This window comes from Lissotriton vulgaris, chromosome 11 (assembly GCF_964263255.1).
Source record: "Lissotriton vulgaris chromosome 11, aLisVul1.2, whole genome shotgun sequence".
NCBI classification, from domain to species: Eukaryota; Metazoa; Chordata; class Amphibia; order Caudata; family Salamandridae; genus Lissotriton; species Lissotriton vulgaris.
The window spans coordinates 705,919,749-705,939,545 of NC_141699.1; the positions used below are offsets into that span (position 1 = coordinate 705,919,749).

General features: G+C 43.2%; 1 protein-coding gene across 1 annotated transcript in view; it reads left to right on the forward strand.

Moving 5' to 3' along the window:
* PIK3CB (phosphatidylinositol-4,5-bisphosphate 3-kinase catalytic subunit beta) overlaps window positions 1-15,115 on the forward strand; it is a 1,054,351-nt gene extending 1,039,236 nt beyond the window's left edge. The window contains exon 24 of the mRNA XM_086943780.1: window positions 11,222-15,115. Within this exon, the coding sequence (XP_086799906.1) occupies window positions 11,222-11,359 (138 nt within the window). The 3' untranslated portion in view covers window positions 11,360-15,115. The remainder of the gene's footprint in view (window positions 1-11,221) is intronic.
* The last annotated feature ends 4,682 nt before the right edge of the window (window positions 15,116-19,797 follow it).

A 19,797-nucleotide genomic window follows, 5' to 3' on the forward strand; every position in this document is an offset into this window, starting at 1 on the left:
GCTGAGTGCTATCGACTGTGTTTAATTAATATCCACTCGACCACCGAGCACACCAATATCACTAGAGTGTGCCAGCCTGAGTCAAAGGTGTAACACGTATAATCCACATCGTTGTTCCCTCACGCTAATTGCTTTGCGAGCATTTTTTCCACGCACTATTTAGTGCCAAATATGATTGAATGTCAATATTAAGTACCTAGTGATCACCGAGCACAACACTATTGATAGAGTGTGCCAGCTTTAGTGATAACAAGTCACTACCGATCACAATAAAACCCTGAATGGAATGCACGATACAACAGAAGACACGTGAGAACCAGCATGGCACTTCGTAACAGGCTTGTATTAATTATACTTGTGACCTTTTACGTTTTTCTCCTCCAGGTCTTTTTTCTTTTAGCTCAACCATTGTTGTTTTTGAGCTTTTTTCACTCTGACTATTTGTCAGTTGTGCACAGGAATCTAGGGACCGGCAGGGCGTTAGTGTGTCCTGACCACCCATTTTCCTTCTGGTCCTGACGAAAACCCGGTACCTTCCATCCTACGGGTTGAAACATGTAGACCTCACACATAAGTGATACACACGGTCATAACACCTAAACGTATCCACACACTTACCTTTAATATTGTCCAGTTCCTTGAGAATAAATTTTCACACAAGTATACCAGGACAATTTTTAACATTTTTTTTCACTTCACACACAAAATACCCGCTCCACTGTAGTCCAGGTGTCGCAGCACACCCTGATGGCACTCGGCTGTCAGGGTGGACCCCGATGATGAAGCATGTCACCGACTAGGTCGGTGAGTGAGGGGTTTCTTAAAAAGGAAGGACTCTTCTTTTTCTCATTTCATTCCACTCAGACTGCTTTATCTAAGCTATCTCTGATGGTACTCCTTTCTTGTTTTGTTCATTACTGATACCCAGGGGACCAGGAGTACTCTCCGTTCACTTTTGTGAATTTATTCCCTTACTCTCTCCTTTGGTTAACTGTGCAGAGGTATTTTGGACCACTCCCCGCTATAGCTTCTTATTGATATTCAGCTGGGAGCCAGGGGTCGGGTTGCCCCGATCAATCCCTGGCATCTCCGGAACCCTGAAACCCGGGCGGGTGTGGTCAGGACCATCGATCACTATTTCGCCGAAAATGTGGGGTCTGTATCCTCCTCTATTTCGCTGTGGGAGGCTTTTAAAACTGTGATTCGGGATCAGACACTGTTGTTGATCGCCTGTGCTAAGAGACGTAAGAATGAGGAGGTTGTGCGATTGGAGTCTGAAATCACTGCCCTGGAGGCAGAGCTGGAGTCCGGGGTCACGCAGGATAAGTTGCATGCCTTGAACCTCAAACCGTTTGACTATAGAGCCCTGGTGACAAATGCTGCCAAGGCCATGAGTCGCGAGCAACAGGGACGATTGTATGATGTGGGTGATAAAGCGGGGAAGCTGATCGCATGGTTGGATAAAAAGGAAAGATTGAGTTGAGTTGTGCCAGTTGTTGAAAGAGCGGATGGTGTGCGTGTGGTTGATCCGCTGGAGATAGTGGAGGGATTTGCATGTCACTTCCAAACGGTGTATGTGCCAGTCTAAGACAGGCCTGAGGAGGACTCACATTTATTGCTCAGGGATATCGCATTGCCTAGCTTGTCTAATTCTGACAGAGAGCTTATGGAGGTGGAATTTTCCAACGATGAAATAGCGCTCGCTGTTCGCTCCATCCGCTCGGGAAAGGCTACAGGCCCTAACGGTATCTCCATTGAACTGTACAAGCTGTGTCCTGACAAAATGGCGCCGTATCTCCGCGAGATGTTTCTGGAATCGCGTGAGGTTGGGTCACTTCCCAGAGACCAGAGACTGGCGTCCATTGTCGTGATCCATAAAGAAGGGAAACCCAGGGACCTATGTGCGTCTTATAGACCTATATCACTCTTGAATGCCGAACCCAAGATCCTGGCAAAACTGTTGGCGAATCGACTAGTTAAGGTGATTGGGGACCTGATACACCCGGATCAGTCCGGATTCATTCCTCATCGTAACACCGCGCTGAATTTGCGTCGTCTCCATGGCGTCCTCGCGAGAGCCGAGACGTTGCATGCGCCGGCCATTTTGGTCTCCTTGGATGCCACGATGGCCTTCGATACCGTGGAATGGCCGTACTTGTGGGCTGCCCTCGCGAAGTTTGGTTTTGGCCCAGGGTTTATCGGTTGGGTCAAACTCCTCTATGAGAATCCGCTGGCCCAGGTGGTGGTTAATGGCAGGGTTTCGGGATCCTTCGCTCTCGGGAGAGGCACGCGGCAGGGATGCCCTTTATCTCCGTTGCTCTTTGCGCTTGCCTTGGAACACCTAGCTGCGAGGCTGCGGTGGGAACCATCACTTAAGGGCATCAGATGGACCCCTGACTTTGAAGACCGCATATTGTTATATGCGGACGACATTCTTCTGTATCTTACTTCTCCTCTGAAGTCATTGGGGGTGCTATTTGATGTCCTTTGCTCATTCGGGAAGAATTCCGGCCTAGTGATTAATTGGGCTAAATCTAGTGTTTACTCGCTTACCGGTGGGGTACCTCCCATGCCGCGTAACTGCCTGATACAGGTATCACATACCGGCTTTAAGTACTTGGGGATCTATGTATCGCTTGACCCAGCAGTTCGATATCAGCGTAACTTGCTCCCTCCGCTTCTTCGGCGGAAATCCGATGTAGCGGCCTGGTGTGGATTGCCGTTGTCTCTGGTCGGGAGGGCAGCCCTATTTAAGATGATGTCCCTGTCTAGATTTCTATACGCCCTTCAAAACACACTCGATCTTGTACCCGCCAGCTACTTCCGCGAGATAGAATGCCTTCAGAGGCGGCTGCTATGGGGCGGGCGCCCCCGCATCGCCCTAGCGAAGTTAACACTTTCCTGGTATGATGGGGGCATCGCGTTGCCGGACATCAAACGCTATTATTGGGCTTCCCAACTGAGTGCAATTAACCATGTCATGTACGGCCCTGCGTCAAGCCCAGCATTCGAAATGGATAAATGGCTGCTCCCGGGCGGGAATTACAACAGGGTGCTATACTCCAAATCGACCAGCAAGACATTAACGGGGCCTACCGGAGTTGCTGTGCGGGTTTGGTATAGTGCGAATGGGTTGGTCGGACATATTGACTCGAGCGACTCCGCTCTACGTTACTGAGAAATTAGGCAGTTTATGGACTACCAAGGGTTTCGAGAAGTGGGACCTCATTGGCATCAGTAAGGTTGGGGATCTCTGGGTCCAGGACAGGATAAAGACCTTCGACGAATTGAAAACGGAATACGCGCTAAACGATAGGGAGTATTTCCGTTACATGCAGATCCGGCACGCGCTTGGTTTGGTCTTCCCGACCGGAACCTTAATCCTGGAATCTTCTCCTCTTGAAGATAGAGTGCTTGATGGACACGTTCCGGATAGCACCATTTCCCGGATATATAAAAAACTTATTAATGATCGAACAGATCTCCTTTTACAGTTGCGGGAGGCTTGGACCGGCGATGGGCTGGAGCTGGATGATGAAGATTGGCAGGCTGCGATATCCTCTCCTAAGGAGGTCGCGATTCCGGCCCGTCTCCGATTGGTGCAATTAAAGATCTTACATCGTATCTACATGACAGGCCCTCGGCTGTTGCGTATGAGTTATTCTATGGATGGGTTGTGTAAGTGTGGGTGTGGTATGATGGGTACCTTCCTCCATATTTTATGGGAGTGCCCGAGGTGGTGTCATTCTGGAACCGTGTGCATGTTGTCATGGAGGAAGTTACGGGAGTTTCATTGTTGCTTAAGGCCCGACGTTGTTTGTTGAATGTATGGGAACCTAATGATTATAACGTGGCACAGACACAATGGGTTACGCTTGGGAATATGGTGGCTAAGAGGGGCATTGCACAATTATGGGGGTCCCAGAGAGCACCTAGGGTCTCCGCTTGGAAAGAGAACATGGACTGGTGCATGTTTCGGGAAAAAACTGTGTATGTGGCACGTGGCAGGCCCAAGAAGTGGGGCAGAATATGGAACCAGTGGAACCTGTATCGTGGGGAGATCTGTACTCCTCCTCTTGTAAATATCCCGGAAATGCCGCAGTCCCCATAGCCTGATGTTCCTTCTACCGTGTTGAGTTTTGTTGCTACTATGATTGCTTACTCTCTGTTCCCCCCTCCCCCCTCCTTTTTATCGCCTTATTCACTGACTTTCGTATATCTTTTCTGATGCAGCTCTCCCCCAACTGGGAAGGACACTTTACATAGAATTCCTGTTTTGCCTCACTGTTTTTATGGTTTGTGGTTCCCTTTTTTTTCTTCTCTTTTTGTTTATATATATTAAAAAAGTAAAACCTTAATTTATCTTGCGTTCGAACATAAACTCTCATGACATATAAATCCATTCGCCGCCGGACCTATGGGTTGTCGGCTGAAGTACTGTGTATTTGTACAATACTATGCTACTGTTTGCTTCAGCGATGGACGGCCCTCGTGGTTGTAGGCTCGCAACTGTAATATTATAATTGTAAATAAAGGTTTTCCCTTCCAAAAAAACGCAGGGGTGGATGTTACCGGCTAAACACATAAAGTCTCACAAACTCAATAAAAAAACTAATAACGGTGTGTACATCCAACGAATAGCAGATAACTGGACTCGGAAAGAGCTGAGACAGCTTCCCGGTTGCCACCTTCAGGTCCTCTCCCTAAAGGAATGAGCGGGCCAGCAGAGATTAACGTAGTGCATAATGTTAACACCTGTGTCCCAAACGCTCTAGTTCTCGATTATGAACAATCACATTTAACCAATGCCCAAGTATCGGGCAGCGACCGCTCATCTCCTTTGTCTCATTCAACAAACCTTTTACCACATACCTATAGGAATAGGTGAAAGAGAACCACATTGCAATGATATCAGTCTTGTTCCTCCAAGTTGCCGTCAGCCATCTCCTCCATTCCTAGTTTCACCTATCAGCTTTGATGAATTCCTTAAGGGAATTCTGCAGAGACTTGGGGTCCGTGAATATCCTTGATTTACCATTCATGATGACTTAGTCTGGCCGGGTACAGCATTGTATACTCCAGGCTCTGCTCCCGCAGCCGATGTTTCAGTAGTGCAAACTGCCGCCTCACCTCCTGTACCTTGTGGTGTTCCTGCTTCTGGCCTTCTCACGAATCCGGATTCCACCTTCCTCACTGCTCTCCGTACTCCATCGCTCGATTGCCTCCTCTCCTTCCAGGTAGAGCGATCCCTTCCGGTATCAGATGGCCTTATGACTCATCCTGGAGTCATCAGGGGAGTGGCTGGCATAGCCACAAAATGTTTACCAAAGGGCGGCCCAGACTCACTGGGAAACATAGCGGAGCTGCATCCTGCCCTTATGGCGGACTCCCGACCCCAGGATCTTTGTTAGGTTCTTTTTATTTCTTGTTCATCATCTTATGTGCACAATTTTATGTATTGACAGATACTACCACAGTTGTAGTCCCATTTGAAATTACCAAAAAACATGGACTTTTCTTGATTAGTTTTCTCCTTGGGCATGCACAATTGCTAATTTCTGTGAAGTGCATGGATTGATATAAAACTACAGAAACTACTTTTGCATTTCATTCTAAATGGGGTTTTTGGGATTGTGCCATTCTTTTTAATTTAAAAAAATGCAAAGAAAATTTAGTAAGTCCAACAATCTGTTGGTATCCTTTCCGTGCCTTATTTATGACAAATATCTCCTTTAAACCATGAATCTACAGAGTTGTCATGTGGTCTGTCTACCTGCCATGCCTGCTAGTAGAAATTCTTTGCACTATGGGTTTGGCTTCAGAGTTAGTAGCAGTAACTCTACAGCAGTGTTTTGGGCGCAACATTTTAACCACCATTAATGTTGTTCAGAATGATCTCTTATGCGTTAAAAAAAATTATGACCTGCATAGGCTATAAAATGAACGAGATAAATATATTTTCCAACTGTATTGCTTCTAGTGTAGCTCCCAAAGACCCAGCTTATACAGGTTATCAGTACACCTTCCCACCGTGTGCATTGTATCTTCCCTTATTAACCCCTATTTTAGGGCTGTTATGGCGAAAAAAGAGCTGAGGCTTGGATCATTAGTGTCAGTGAAAACTTTTTTTTTTTTTTTACAGATGTTCAGGGATGGGTCATGTTCACTATCCATTTAGAATTATCAATTTTCAAATAGTTTTTCTTATTTGTGTTCATATGTTTTTATTAGAATAAGTTGGTATAAACATTGAAAGGAACAATAGCACAGCTATCACAGAGAAATGCAATTTCCTTGTACATAGATAACATGGTATGATACTTCCTAAAAAACACTTTCAAACAATTACGGCGGCGAAGAAAAAGCAGTAAGTTAATGGTAATTAAACAGATAAAGAGAAAGTTCTTGAACCAGAAAGACCTTCTGCAAAAATATTAAAAGTTAGAGAAGTCAACAAGCGAAATCGGCAATTGCTCTCGGGTGTGTACAGTATAAAAAAGACAATGGAACAGATTTGCGTATGCTAGTTTAACTACATCACTGATGAGACCGTCAGATGTGTTTTATTTTCTCTATGTTCTTGTCCAAACTTGTTCATGAACTGGCTGCTTGCATCAGTGTTTCTACAGAACGTTCTTGTATATTCCGGCCAAGTCCATTATCATGGCCTATGCACACCCAAGTTTTGAGAAAAAGGAAGATGTTTTTCCAGTTCAAGATCTCCAACAATGTCTCTCAATGGTCCCAAGGTGTAGGTTCAAAAAATATTCTCTGGCAACGCCAAATTGAGTCAAGTGTTAAGCTAGTGTCAAATATACCGTTTCCTTCTGTAACTCGTGACCAATAATCCTTAAGAGACTCATTTGACCAACGTATAAATATCACAATTTCAGCATATATTCAACTCTTGACCCTGCACTTGGATAGGTTTTAGGTTGTCCATAGGCATTTATATATATATATATATATATAACAATGTTTGCTTTGGTAGACGATTTAAAAACTTTCTACCACTATTCCATAATAGTCTCCTCTGTCCAAATTCCCATCTCCCCTTCCATTTCTTTTAGGGCTCCATTGATATGTTTTGTTTCTCTAAATGTTTGTATAAGTGGGAAGCTATGTGAGAATGACCTTGCAACGTATAGAAAAATGACCGTATCTCTAGCATGGAGGGGGATAATATCAGTTTAAATGTCACTTCCTTTAGTTTTAGCAGTGTGTAAGATTCAGTGTTTGGTGTCCATGTCTTCAACTGCAAGTTTTCGCATAAAGTCTCTCACCTGAACCATCCAAACCTCCTGCCAGTTCTACCAGTTCACAGCTGGATTATCATCTTTATTCAAGTTTATCCTCTATGATAGGATATACATTGTGGAGTAAGTTTTATTTGTGAGTGACTAATTCTAAATTAGAAGGCAAACATATTTGCCCTGTATGGCACAAGGAATAGCAACACACCAAACACTCTAAAGAACTGTCCAAGAGTTCTGCCCAAAATATGTGCAGCTTCACCCCAAGATACTATGTAACTCTACATGCTAAGAAATGCAGGTGGGTAAAAAGTGTGTACAAAACAGAACACCACACACTCCTTATTTATTGTGTAGAACACTTACCTTTGGATAAACCTGAAGGATATCCCTTTTTAGGTAAGTTTCATCCTCAATGGCCTACAAAAACATACTACATGTCCGTTGATCTTGTTGTAAGTCAGGCAATTCATTAAACTTTTTCACTGGTAAAATCTTTTATGAAGTAGATTTTTAAGGAAAGTATGGGTTTGCACCTGCCCATTAAAGAATCCTCTTGGTGTGGGCTAGCGTTAGTGGTTTAAATATCATTGCTCTTGGACATTTTGAGTTCTAAAGAGGAAATTACAGAATTCCATGATGACAAGGAACTTGCGCGACCAGATTCCCCCAGATGAATTTTCATCAATATCCATTAATCAATTAATCAAACACAAGTCATCTTCTTTCTCATGATGTTAAAGAAGGCTAAAGATGCTTATATTGCCTCTGTGGTTCCTGTTTTCCAATTAGAGCTCATTTTCCATATTCTTATCTAGTGTTAGTTTAGTTTTTAACCTAATCTAATAATGCATTGAGCCTTCGAGATTGCTGATCAACCGTTCAGCCGCTCCCAGTTTAGCCTGTAAGCTTCCCTATGTCTTCCTTAATTTTGACTATGTCAACATGATACATGTCCGTATTGACAACAAAGTAGGAACCCAGCCTTGCAAAAAGACTAACCCTCTGCTGGAGAAAAAAATGATCTTCTATTAAAACCCTCACTCACCAGGGTCACCCCTTGGTGGCATGCTTCATCATCAAGTCCATCCTGTTCTATTGTGGAGCGGTTGTGTTGCGTCCTACAGACTATGCAGGAGCACTTTAGGTGAATGTACAATGATAAAGGACATTGTGTTAAAAGAGGAGTGGGGGGGGCTTCTGCTCGAGTGTATCTTAAAAATACTTGGCTAGTAGGTGTGTCCTATGTATTCTGATCTCTAGTCGGTATGATTAAAAAGGGGAAGATTAGGAAACTAAGTTGTCATGTACCTAATTTCCTAAAAGGTCAGCATGTTTCAAGCTGTACCCCTGATGGCTTTTCATCAGGACCTATGGAACAAAATTCCCTGGTACCACTCCTGTTGTATCACAATGGACGCATACTTATTGCATGCTAGTGAAAAGGTGTATATACAATTACCACCTGTCTGGAGATCACTCTGTCTCTGTGAAGATAAAATGTAGAGTTAGACTCAACAGCCCTGTGGCTGTATGCGTGCTGCTTTCCATTCAATAAAAACAATTTGACCATGGGGAGCACCTCCAAGTTGGTAGAAATGTGATTTGGAAACGCATTGTAAGTGGGCACTTGTAGTGTAGTTCAAAGAAAAGCAACTAGTGGTCCTAAAATATATTTCCAAGGATACCAACAATACAAACTCCCACACTGCAATCAATCAGGAAGAACCTCGAGACCTGGCTCTTCGGATGAATCAGAGGCTGCCCGAAACCCCCTCTTCCCCCGAGCGCCTTGAGACCCTCACGGGTGAGTAGTGCGCTTTACAAATATCAGATTGATTGATTGACATGCATATAATACAATGAAACACACAACACATACATGTGAAATGCTTTGATATCTTGTCTTGATTCCTCCGGGGGAGAGGGAAACCTGTAGTCGCACTCTGTATGGAGAGAGTGAAGGTAGGAAAGAAAAAATGGGTTTTAGTAATGCAGGCGATATCTGTTGCCTCTTTATAGTGGGTAATTCGTATGAGGCTTACTGCAGAAGCCTTGTTAACAGTACATCAATACAAAAGAAAGCACAGGTGTGGGCGATATCACATGCGATTTTGTGTGTGGCCATACCCATCTGGTAGTTCTGAGGGATGCGATTTAAAGATAGTCAGACAAGTAAAAGCACGTCCGGCAGGTGCCCCCCTTACCACTTCAAGGTTGCTCCTCTGTCACCTATTTGGTCTGCCGCCGGGGACTGCATATTGCCGATGCGGGGCCAGCTGACATGTTAAATCCTGGTGAGAACACGAGAACGTCACGTCATCTCGTTTGTTCTGAGAGCCAGATAGTGTGTTAATTAAAATGGCGTTCAAGAATGAAACATCTATCAGGTTCCATTACGGTAGTGCTTTGCATTCGCATCTCTCTCCTTGTCTCCACGCCTATGTCTTCATGCTAACAGGGATTATGTATATCACTCAGTTGCGAAGTGTTTTCTCAACCAATGTTGAAAACATAAACATAATTTGACCTGGCTGAATATACAGATTGAATTTCTGAAGTTTGTCAACACCATGAGTAGGAAGAACTGTTATTCCTAGACTTAAACAGAATAGTGAACCAGGGATGCCTGAAAACCACAACGCATGAAAAACCCACTGCAAACCACAACGCATGAAAAACCCACTGCAAAAAAATGTCTTCTGCTGTACAATTGTTTCCATCCCAGACATCTGAGAGAGAATAAGTGTATTAAGCTTTTCTTGGAGGTCCGCTAATTCAAGAGCGCCTCCATTGTGATTAGGGTATCTGTTTCGCGTTTGGAGTGGATAGCTGTGGAATATCGACCTTAACTCTTTTGAGTTGTGTTCTCTTTCAATGTCTTTCAATTAACTCTCTGCAACTATAGGGTTTGAACCTGCTCACAAACACAACTGTGCAACAAGGTCTGTGGCCAACTCAGGATGATAAACATGATGCTCAACTCTTAGTACAAAATGCTCCTTTGTGAGCTAATCTTAATAGTCACTCATGCCCAATCTTATGCAAGAACGTCAAGCGGTATGGTGGAATCTATGCTTTCTCCACCTAATAGTATGCTAAACAATAGAAAATTCTCTTAAATGGACTTTGAGGATGCGGCTCATTGAGCAAGCTTGCACGCACTTTCACTCACTATGAAGCATAACAAAGTATCATCTCACTTTGTTCACGGGAGCAACCTGTCTACACCCTGTGTATTGGAGGATCAGTGAAACATGTTAACTGTATTGTGACTCTCACTGATTCTCCTGTGTGGCACACAACAGGCAGTATACACTTAATTTTCATTGCTCAACCCTACCACGTTGTCTTCTATATTGCTTCAATCGCTGCTGTTCAACTCCATTAAGTTTGCAAGGCGCACATAAGCACACTGCTCACGATGCAAGCTGCGTTTCAATCATCCTCAGTTGATCATCCTCAGTTGAGCGTTTGAAGTCCGCTTTCATTACCTATGGCAGTCTCCATTCTCTCTAAAGCCTGAGTGTATTTATGGGAATCATTGTAAAGCTGTGCAGGGCAGGAGAGAGAGCTCCATCAGTGGCCATCTTCCTTGGTGTCAGGCCAGACCACCCTCAGCCCCCCTCCCCCTTCAAGAATTCACTATTAAAGTCAGAACTAAATTTGGGTATATAGCTATACTGGTAAGTAATACTTTTTAGCCATTCCCTATTTTTTATGCTTCATACAATTGACTATTTTTCACTTACTGGGTTTAGTTATAGATAAAAATAAAGAAAATACATTAAATAGTTTTTAATTAATCTTGCAAAAAAGAAAAGCATTCTACATTTGAAATCCCCTTCAAAATAAATTCAATGCTATTTATTTTAAAACCAAGTTTGTTACTTTGAATGTTACTATGAAAATGACTGCAAATAATCATTGTTTGTTGAGTTGTATGCATTTTTTCCCCATTTCTTTAGGACTCCCTAGCTCTGGGGAAGACCGAAGATGATGCACTAAAGCAGTTTAAACAAAAATTTGATGAGGCACTTCGGGAAAGTTGGACTACTAAAGTGAACTGGATGGCTCACACTATGCGAAAAGATTACAGATCATAGTATTTGTGGGTTTAAACTAAACTTTGCATTGAGAGACTGCTTTCATTGTGTGAGGAAACAAGGGAGCTACAAGTCAATGACAAAAAAACCTGCATATGCGTTGTTTGACTTACCCTGGATCCGATTGCTGCACATCCTTTGAGGTTGGACCAAGAACTTGTTTCTTCTCTACAATGCACACCTGCCTTGAAAAAACCCCACCCTGCTGGCTTTGCACGTGGAAAACTACTGAATATTTTATTTTGTATTTTATTTTTTAATTGGTACTTGAAGATCTAAGAAAGTAGTTTGTCTGAGTGAATCATTTGTTATTACCTATGTATGGTTTAGGGCCTTCTGCAGACACTGGACTTTCTTTTGAGCTCCGGTATGGGATGTTTTAATTTAACAGAACAAATATTGATTTTTGTTTTAACTATAGGATTTGGATATAATGTAAAGGACTTTGGTGCCAGTTAACCTGCATGTCCGATATATTATTTAATGTAGCCTCAGCACATAAATTGCAGGTCCATAACTACAATGCCAGAGGATCCCTTAAAATAGTTATTACAACTGTTTTGTGTCTTCACTGCCATAGATTGTATACATCTTTCTACTACAGTAAAACCATATTATGCTGCGGTCATCTTTTAACCATACAGGAAGTAGTACACCATGGCTCGTACATCATTGTAAATGGGAATATTACTGTAAAATCTGTACATACACATAATTACTAAACATTTTAATGTGGCATCTTGATTTTTTTAACACCTTTAATAGGTGAAGTATTCAGTTTTTTTTGTCTATGATTTTTTTTATTCAATCGCTGTCTATTACATTTCTTTTTAAAATGTTTCTGATATCTCCAACAAGGTGTTAGTCTGTTGTAATGCAGAATTCAAAGGTTAGAAGAACAATTGAAAGTGAAGTGTACTGAAACTCACTGCAATATTTTTCATCCGTCATTTAAAAGGTATTTGTTTTTTAGGAGAGGTTGAAACATTTGAGGATACTTTAATATTAAGCAACAAGTTCCTGTTAAAGTGAAAAGTTTGGTTTGGAACATGCACAGGTTACATAATGCACAGTGATTTACCATGATGGATCAATGGCACAATAGTTCCCTTCTTGCTACAAAACAGCATTTATTAATGCTAAGACTGGGGTCTCAGAACAACCTAACCATTTTTAGAAACTGAAATAGCACCATAGATGATGAATGAGTGGCATGACAGGAAATCCACAACTGCCCACCAATAGCTATGGGAGTGATAGAGCAGCCTTGCAATGGCATAAGGCAAGGCAATGCAGTCATATTGAGTTATATTCCAGTGTAGCTATCACATGGTGAGTTAATGCATGTTATGAGAGAAGGGTAGGATAGCCGCTCCGAGTCGTAAATGGATTGTTGATATTTTGTATTGATATTAACCTGTTGTGTGCTGCCGTTGGGCGTCGCGAACACTACCTTCTTACTGCTGCGTACGTCCAACGGCCGACGCGGCCCCACCTGCACAATGAAACGCCTGCACCGCTGCGGAATTACAGCCGCAGTTAACGGGTTAAGACTTGATAATGCAGCCAGGCTGAAGTAACACTGTAGCCCCTCCTTCTCAAGGTTGTGCTGAAATATTGCATTGGAGATGAAGTGCCATGAATGACAACCTCACAAACCAGACGAGACAATGGCATGACAAGATGGCTTTTATGAAGCAAAAAACAACCAGGAAACCAAATTAAATAAATATGACAATTCCTTGGTAAAGCAGAGGAAACTTAACAGATTAGTAGCATGACAGAAACAGCCATGACAATTAAGTGGCTTCACAGTGTAGCCAAGAACATGTTACAAACTACTTACTGGTTTAACATGTAGACCATGCAGGCGGTAAGTAGTAGCTCTAGATGTATATAATTCAAACAAGACCACGAAGGGCAATATTGTGCTTGCAAATTCTGCAAATAGTTTCTTAAATTATCACTACTCTAAGACATTTGTGCTGCAGTACTTTAGAAGGCTGGACTGCTAGTTAAAAGCTTTTTAAGACCACTGCAACTCTCAAATCCTAGACTTTGCAGAGTAGACTCTTGAAATGTAAGCATGCTTGTCCTTTTACACAAAGTATTTTCTAGGATTCAAGTATCCTACTCAAGTGCAACTTCAGTGCTAAAATAAGAGATTTATTTTGTTTCAGGCCTTTGTTTTGTTAGTTAAAAAAAAATATTTGAAGGCTATTGGAGTTGTGAGCTAGCCCTTACCACCCGAAGTACTTTAGTCCAATAGCCAACTGGAATTTACAAAACTGCAAGTACCAGGACAGGGATGACTTGTGGTTCTTTTTTAACAAATTGTTATTATCCTAATCAACATACAATAAGCCAAGAGGGCCATGAACAATAGTGTTTTTTTTTTACATAAGAGGGTCAGGCCCCTAATATTCAACATGTCACATAATTGAACATTATGGCAATATTGTACAGCTGTATAAGTACATAAGAAAGGAACAATGCCCTCCTTTCAATCCAGAGCACAACATGTTCGCGTGTGCACTTGTACCTCAGCCCACATGCACAAAATAACTAAAATACAGTAAACTGGGAGCTCCAAGGCTGGGGATCTTACCTGGGATTTTTGCTCATAGTTAAGCAAGTCTGTTGTCACAAGCACACATGTTGGGTTGCAGATATATTTGCGTACAGTGAGGGGGGCAAACATCTGGTCTTTGTGTTCATAGCCCTAGGGTCACATCTATCTGATGTTATGATGATGTGTCATCTCCATCAGCCAATAGAGGCATTGACCCGTTCTATCCATACTCTGATAAGGTCTCATCCCATGCTTGCACTATTGGGTGTCTTCTCTCTCCCTTGCTCTCCTCCCGCTGAGGTGCCACACTCTCACAATCCACCCATGACTGTTGTGGTTGTGTTAGCGTAAGGATCTTTTAGCTGCCCTGGAATATGAAAATCCTTTGCAAACCTTTTTGTCACAATGCTCATTTGTGCTTCTTAATTCTTTCAAAATATGAATGTGGTCTTGTTTTTTCAAGAGTCCCTACAAGCCTAAGTATATATCAGAAATGTTCTTTATCGACAAAGTGCAGCTATTATGTATCTTGTTTGATAAGTACATTAAAACCTGTTTGCATTGCAGACCTATAGAGGTTTTTTTTAGTTCTGTGACACCGTTAAGTACTTGGTAGAATCCAGAACTTTACTGATTGGTGGGGCACATGGAGAGTTCCGTACAGCTGAGTGAGTTATATTCCATTTTGCAATAGAATGGTTACTAAAGCAGCACACATGTACCAAAAAAGATAGGCAAAACTTGTTTACTACATAAACCTAGAAATCCCTCACTCTCCAAGGAGGTTTGCGGTGAGATTCTGTTGAATTCTTATTTATTAACGACCCTCTTGAACATTATTTTTTCATATTTGTTTTTATTACTGTTTAGACTTTTAAAAAAGTGGACCTGTGTATATTTAATGCACTGTAAATTTATTTTTCTTAGGTACTTGATCTTGGCTACCTAGTAAACGTGCAATATCATCTGCTGGTTTGAAACTAGATGTTTTCTTGTTTAAAAGTATCAGCAAGATAGTGAAAACTACTGCTTGTTCTCCAAAGAACACTGGTAGCCTCAAATTCTTGTTCTTTTTTGACTGTCGGTGACCAATATAAATAACTGTATATATTTATATATATTTGCTTTGGAATAAAGAGATGTTTTACATAGGAATGTTATTAAAGATTGACCATTTGTTCATGGAACTGGGTGTGCACTTTCTTCTGAAAACCCGGATTAATAAATGAAAAAATGAGCTTGAAAACCTGACTGACATTTCATACTCAGTTGCTTTAATTAATTTCCCGCCAGGATGAAGCTTTATTTGACTGCCTCGATTTCTCATTCTTGTAAGTTTTTTTTCAACGACCCTGTCATGTTCTTTATTAATGTTCTAAATTCTCAAAGATAAACTATTTCAGAATTGGGAAAACACACTACGAGCAGTACTTATATGTTCTTGTTTTGCTACTAGGAATTGTAACTAAATTAAATTATTCAACAGGATAAACTTACTGTAGTAACAGATTGAAAGCTAAACATGATAAAATAATAAGTATAGTTCTCTTTTCACAAAGTGCTCAGTAGTCTAACGTGCCTCATGTCACTGCCTAAGAACCGACAGATTAGTGATCCAGGGCGAAATAGAGGACAAGAGACTCATGTTCTGAAATGCAGGACATTGTTTTATATTTTTTGCTTGGTTTAAGCCATGATGTGTGAACGTTACCAGTCCATGAGTGTTGCGCTATTATGTCATTTTAAAGAACAATTTTTTGGGGGAAGGGGGTGTGAGCGATAATGTGCAGTGGAAGAATAAAATCTACCACTTTTAATTCTGGCATGGATTCAATAGACAGAGGTGTGTGTGTATATATATATATATCACTGAGGCGGTCGCCACTGAGTAGTTGTACTTAGGATCCCATTTCCATAGAATTTTTTTTGTTTTATTTACATCTTTGGCGCCGTTTGACACATTTTCCAAACAAATGTTCTCAAATGTTCTTTTATGTGAGCTTCTTCCTAGAAAGTTTCTGGGTAATATGTAAAGCAGGAGCCAAAACAACATTTTTTCAAAGCACTCCGAGCTGTATGCTTTTCAGATGGAGTGCAGGAACCCTTTGTGTTTGTTACCATGGCTCCATTTTGTGCCCTGAAAAATGTTAAAACAAACAACAAAAACAGACTGACATGCTCCCCAGGGCCTAGCATCTAAGCCGGACCCAGGGAATAGGGTCACCAGGGCCATTAATAGATTACAATAATGGCTCACCCCATTTTGAATATTTTCAGTTCCAGGGGTGGGATCCCTGGGGCCTGTCTTTGCTTGGAGAGGGGGAGCTGTGTGGTCCCCTCCTCTTCATTATTGAAGAGAGCTTCAACTGCCAGCAAACGCCAAATACGCAGAGTGGTGAGCGGGCCACGGAAACAGGCTCCAGACCGCAGCTATTTGCCTCGCTGTTTGCCTCGTCTCGCCTCACCTGCCTGCAGAGAGCGAGGGGCCGTGGCCGCTGACCGCTGTTCGCTGACCGGGCAGCCTGCTGTGGTCCACGGAGGCCTGCTGGGCCTTTCCCTCGCCAGGACTGGGATCTTCGCCGGCCCCTCACTCAGTCGTCCACCGGGGCCAGGTGGGTCGTGTGGACCGGAGCGAGCGGATTGGCTGTGTTCCGCTCTGCCGGCCTGGGATAGCCGCTGCCGGCGGCCCTCAAAAAATCTGGTGCAGAGAACGGAGGCAGCAGCTGTTAAGGCAGGTGCCGGGAGACACGAGCAGGCACTGGAAAGGCGAGCGTAGCGGAGCGTAGCGGAGCGTGACAGAGCGGCAGAGAGCTGCAGAGAGAGGGGGGCCGTGGTGTGCTAGCAGCTAACACCCAATCTACCCAATCTATCAACAGCAAAATCACCCTACACTCAAGACAACTTCCAGACTATCTCTAACAGCTCTAGAGCAGCTGCAGTGTTCCGGAAATGCGCAACTGAGTGACCTGCATCCTGTGGTTTCTCCAGCGCCCCACAGTGCACCACAGCCCTCCAGTTGACAAGGTGAGAGGCGGCAAGCAATTAGTGAGCCGGGCGTTGGGCGCTGGGTGTTGGGTACGGGTGAATCGCCACAAGGATCGGTCGGACGTTTTCAAACGCCTGGCGTGAGTGGGTCTGTCGCAGCGCTACAACGAGCGATGCCAGCCAAAACCCTAGCCGGGACTCCACTGCCACGGTCACGCATTTGGGAGTTTGAGAGGCCGAAAGGAGCAGAGGGCAGGTTCCCCTAAAGAGCCACACTTTAATTCCCACCATGAGATCAGGGACACTCAGAACAGACCCAATAGCTAAATCAAGCAAAAGTAAAAGCAAACAACCATCATGTCAGAGAATGAGTGAGGAACTTAATGACCCCTCTGACGAGGACTCCACAGAGGTCACCCTAGAGGAGCCTGACTCCATTGCCAGCGTCTTCAATACCAAAACATCACAGAAGACCGTAGGCCTCAAAAATACCGAGATCACAGATTTTTTAACTTTAGCTACATCATCTGCCCTATCAGTGTTGCAGGAGCAGAAGTCAAAAACCGATATTAGCATCAAAAGAAAGTCCCAGCCGGTGACTTCTGCAACTAAAACCCTGCTGCCTCAAAATAGCACTCAGAGTAACAACCTTCATGAGACCAAACAGCACCGCGGGATATTTTCCAAAAAAACTCAAATAAAACGATGAATCAATTTATAGTGAATGCCCAAATAAACACAAGAGAGGAAGTGGGCGACACTAACCTTGACATAGTGCCAAGTGATGAGCGCATCGAGGGCACAATGGAAACCTCAAATGCACAAATGACACCCACCGCTCCAGTGACATGGCGCTCTCTAAGCCTAGGTTCATACTTTGGCCTGGGGGGCTATGACCACGAACACGGGGCTGACATACGACCAGTTCCAAGAACGGAAAATAAGGTCCCATTGGACCCATTTGCTAAGGCTAATAAAAAAGCTGGTAATAAGGATCAGTCCCTAAGTGAAAGAAAGACGCCCAATGGCCCAACAAAGCCAATGGAGGGTCCGCCAAGTACAGATGCACAAATAAAGCCCAACGTCACCCTAAAACTCTCCGCATGCGTAAACCCGCAGGAGGGTTACCACCTGACCAGTCCTCTCCCCACAACTACTAATCAAATGACCAACAGTAAAAATTCAAATCGCCCGTCCCGCTCCACTTCATTATTTCCTCACCAAGCCCAACAACTTCACTAAAGGGCTTCGACCTAAGGAACAGAACAGCCAACCACACATTTATTCCGGACAAGGGGCCAGGAGGTAACGCACGAGAGTCACCAGACCTTCAAGACCCACGAGCTCTGGGTTCAGTAAGGGCTAAGTTAAGGGATAAAGCTTGGAGTAGTCCCCAAGACCCACAATACTCAGCAGAGAATAGCCTAACAGCGTATGCACCGTTGTGGCCACCATTTATAAACATGATGGAAACCATCTCTTCACCCTTACTCAAACATTCAGAAAAGTTGGAGTCACAGATAGGTATCTTGCAAATCTTAGCCTCGCATGTCGTGGGCATAGATAAAAAGATTCTCGATCTGAATTCTTTCATTGAACGGGTACAGAAAGACCCGCGCACAACGTACCACGAATGTCAGTGCTCTGAAACCATGAAGCAGCTCAATGTTTTACCGGCCATTTTTTGTGACATCCTGGCAGAAGTACAAAGCAAATCAAACGATGCCCATAATTCTTCTAAAATTTTTAGGACTGGAAGCCCGCCCGTAAGCTTGTCAAGCTCAATTAGCTACGCCGCACCACATAGGGAGGATAAGAGGGTGGACAAAACGGAAGGTAGTCCTCCACCCGGTTTCTCGGCTACACAGATAACCAATGAAGCCATTACACACCATCAAAAAGGTATTCCGGTCCCAGTTTATTTAGGAAATGAAGCCCCCGGGCCATTGCAATCAAACGGGCATCAACCCAGCAGATCTATGGCCGAGCCGGAAAACCTGTCTAGAGAAGACCCAGGGACAACATCTAACGGGTAAATAAAACAAATCATTCCATTGACAAAGTGTGAACGCAAGAGACTAAGGAAAGCAAAACACAATAAGTTCCAGGGGAAAAAAGATGCTACAAGTACCATCACGCCAAACTTAATTATAGGAACGATATCGCAAGGATCGAGCCGGAAGGAATCGTTCAACGTGGAACAGGAAGAACAAGTGGACTGGGTGCGGGCTTCTTCTCTAGTGATTCCGCCACAGGAAGTCAAATCAACAAACGAAATAAAGAACCAAAGCTTCCCTAATTCAACAAAAGTTAGAACAGTCAGGCAACCAGTGGTAGGCCCTTCCCCGCAGAAGCCGCACATAGAACAGAAAAACATTTCATACTACTTTCCGAAATTGACAAAGGCACCTAAACTCTACCCCCCAGCAACCGAGCAACAACAGACTCCTTCTACAAGCCCGATGGCCCTAAGATCCCAGCAGGCGGCTTTTGACACTGAGACGGATTTTAAAAACAATCTTCCAATAATCGAGCAACAACACAGACACATTTTACAGGTCCCGGTGGGCCCAAGTCCACAGCAGGCGGTCTTTGAAATTATGCCGGAAACTCAGTCGATCGACCCAAAGTAGGGAACTAGAGCAAGACCAGTAAAATCCAACAATCAAATCTGCCTTTCAAATCACCATGAGATGCAAGACTCAATCTATTCGGCGGGCTCAATTATGCATGAAATAATAGCGCATTATAACTCGAGGGGGAACCATGATATCTTAAATCGGAGTGCCATATTAAAACTCATCAATTTGTTCGAGACGCTAAAACATGTGAATACAAATCACATAGAAAGCATCGAATTCAAAATAATTCCCAATACAAA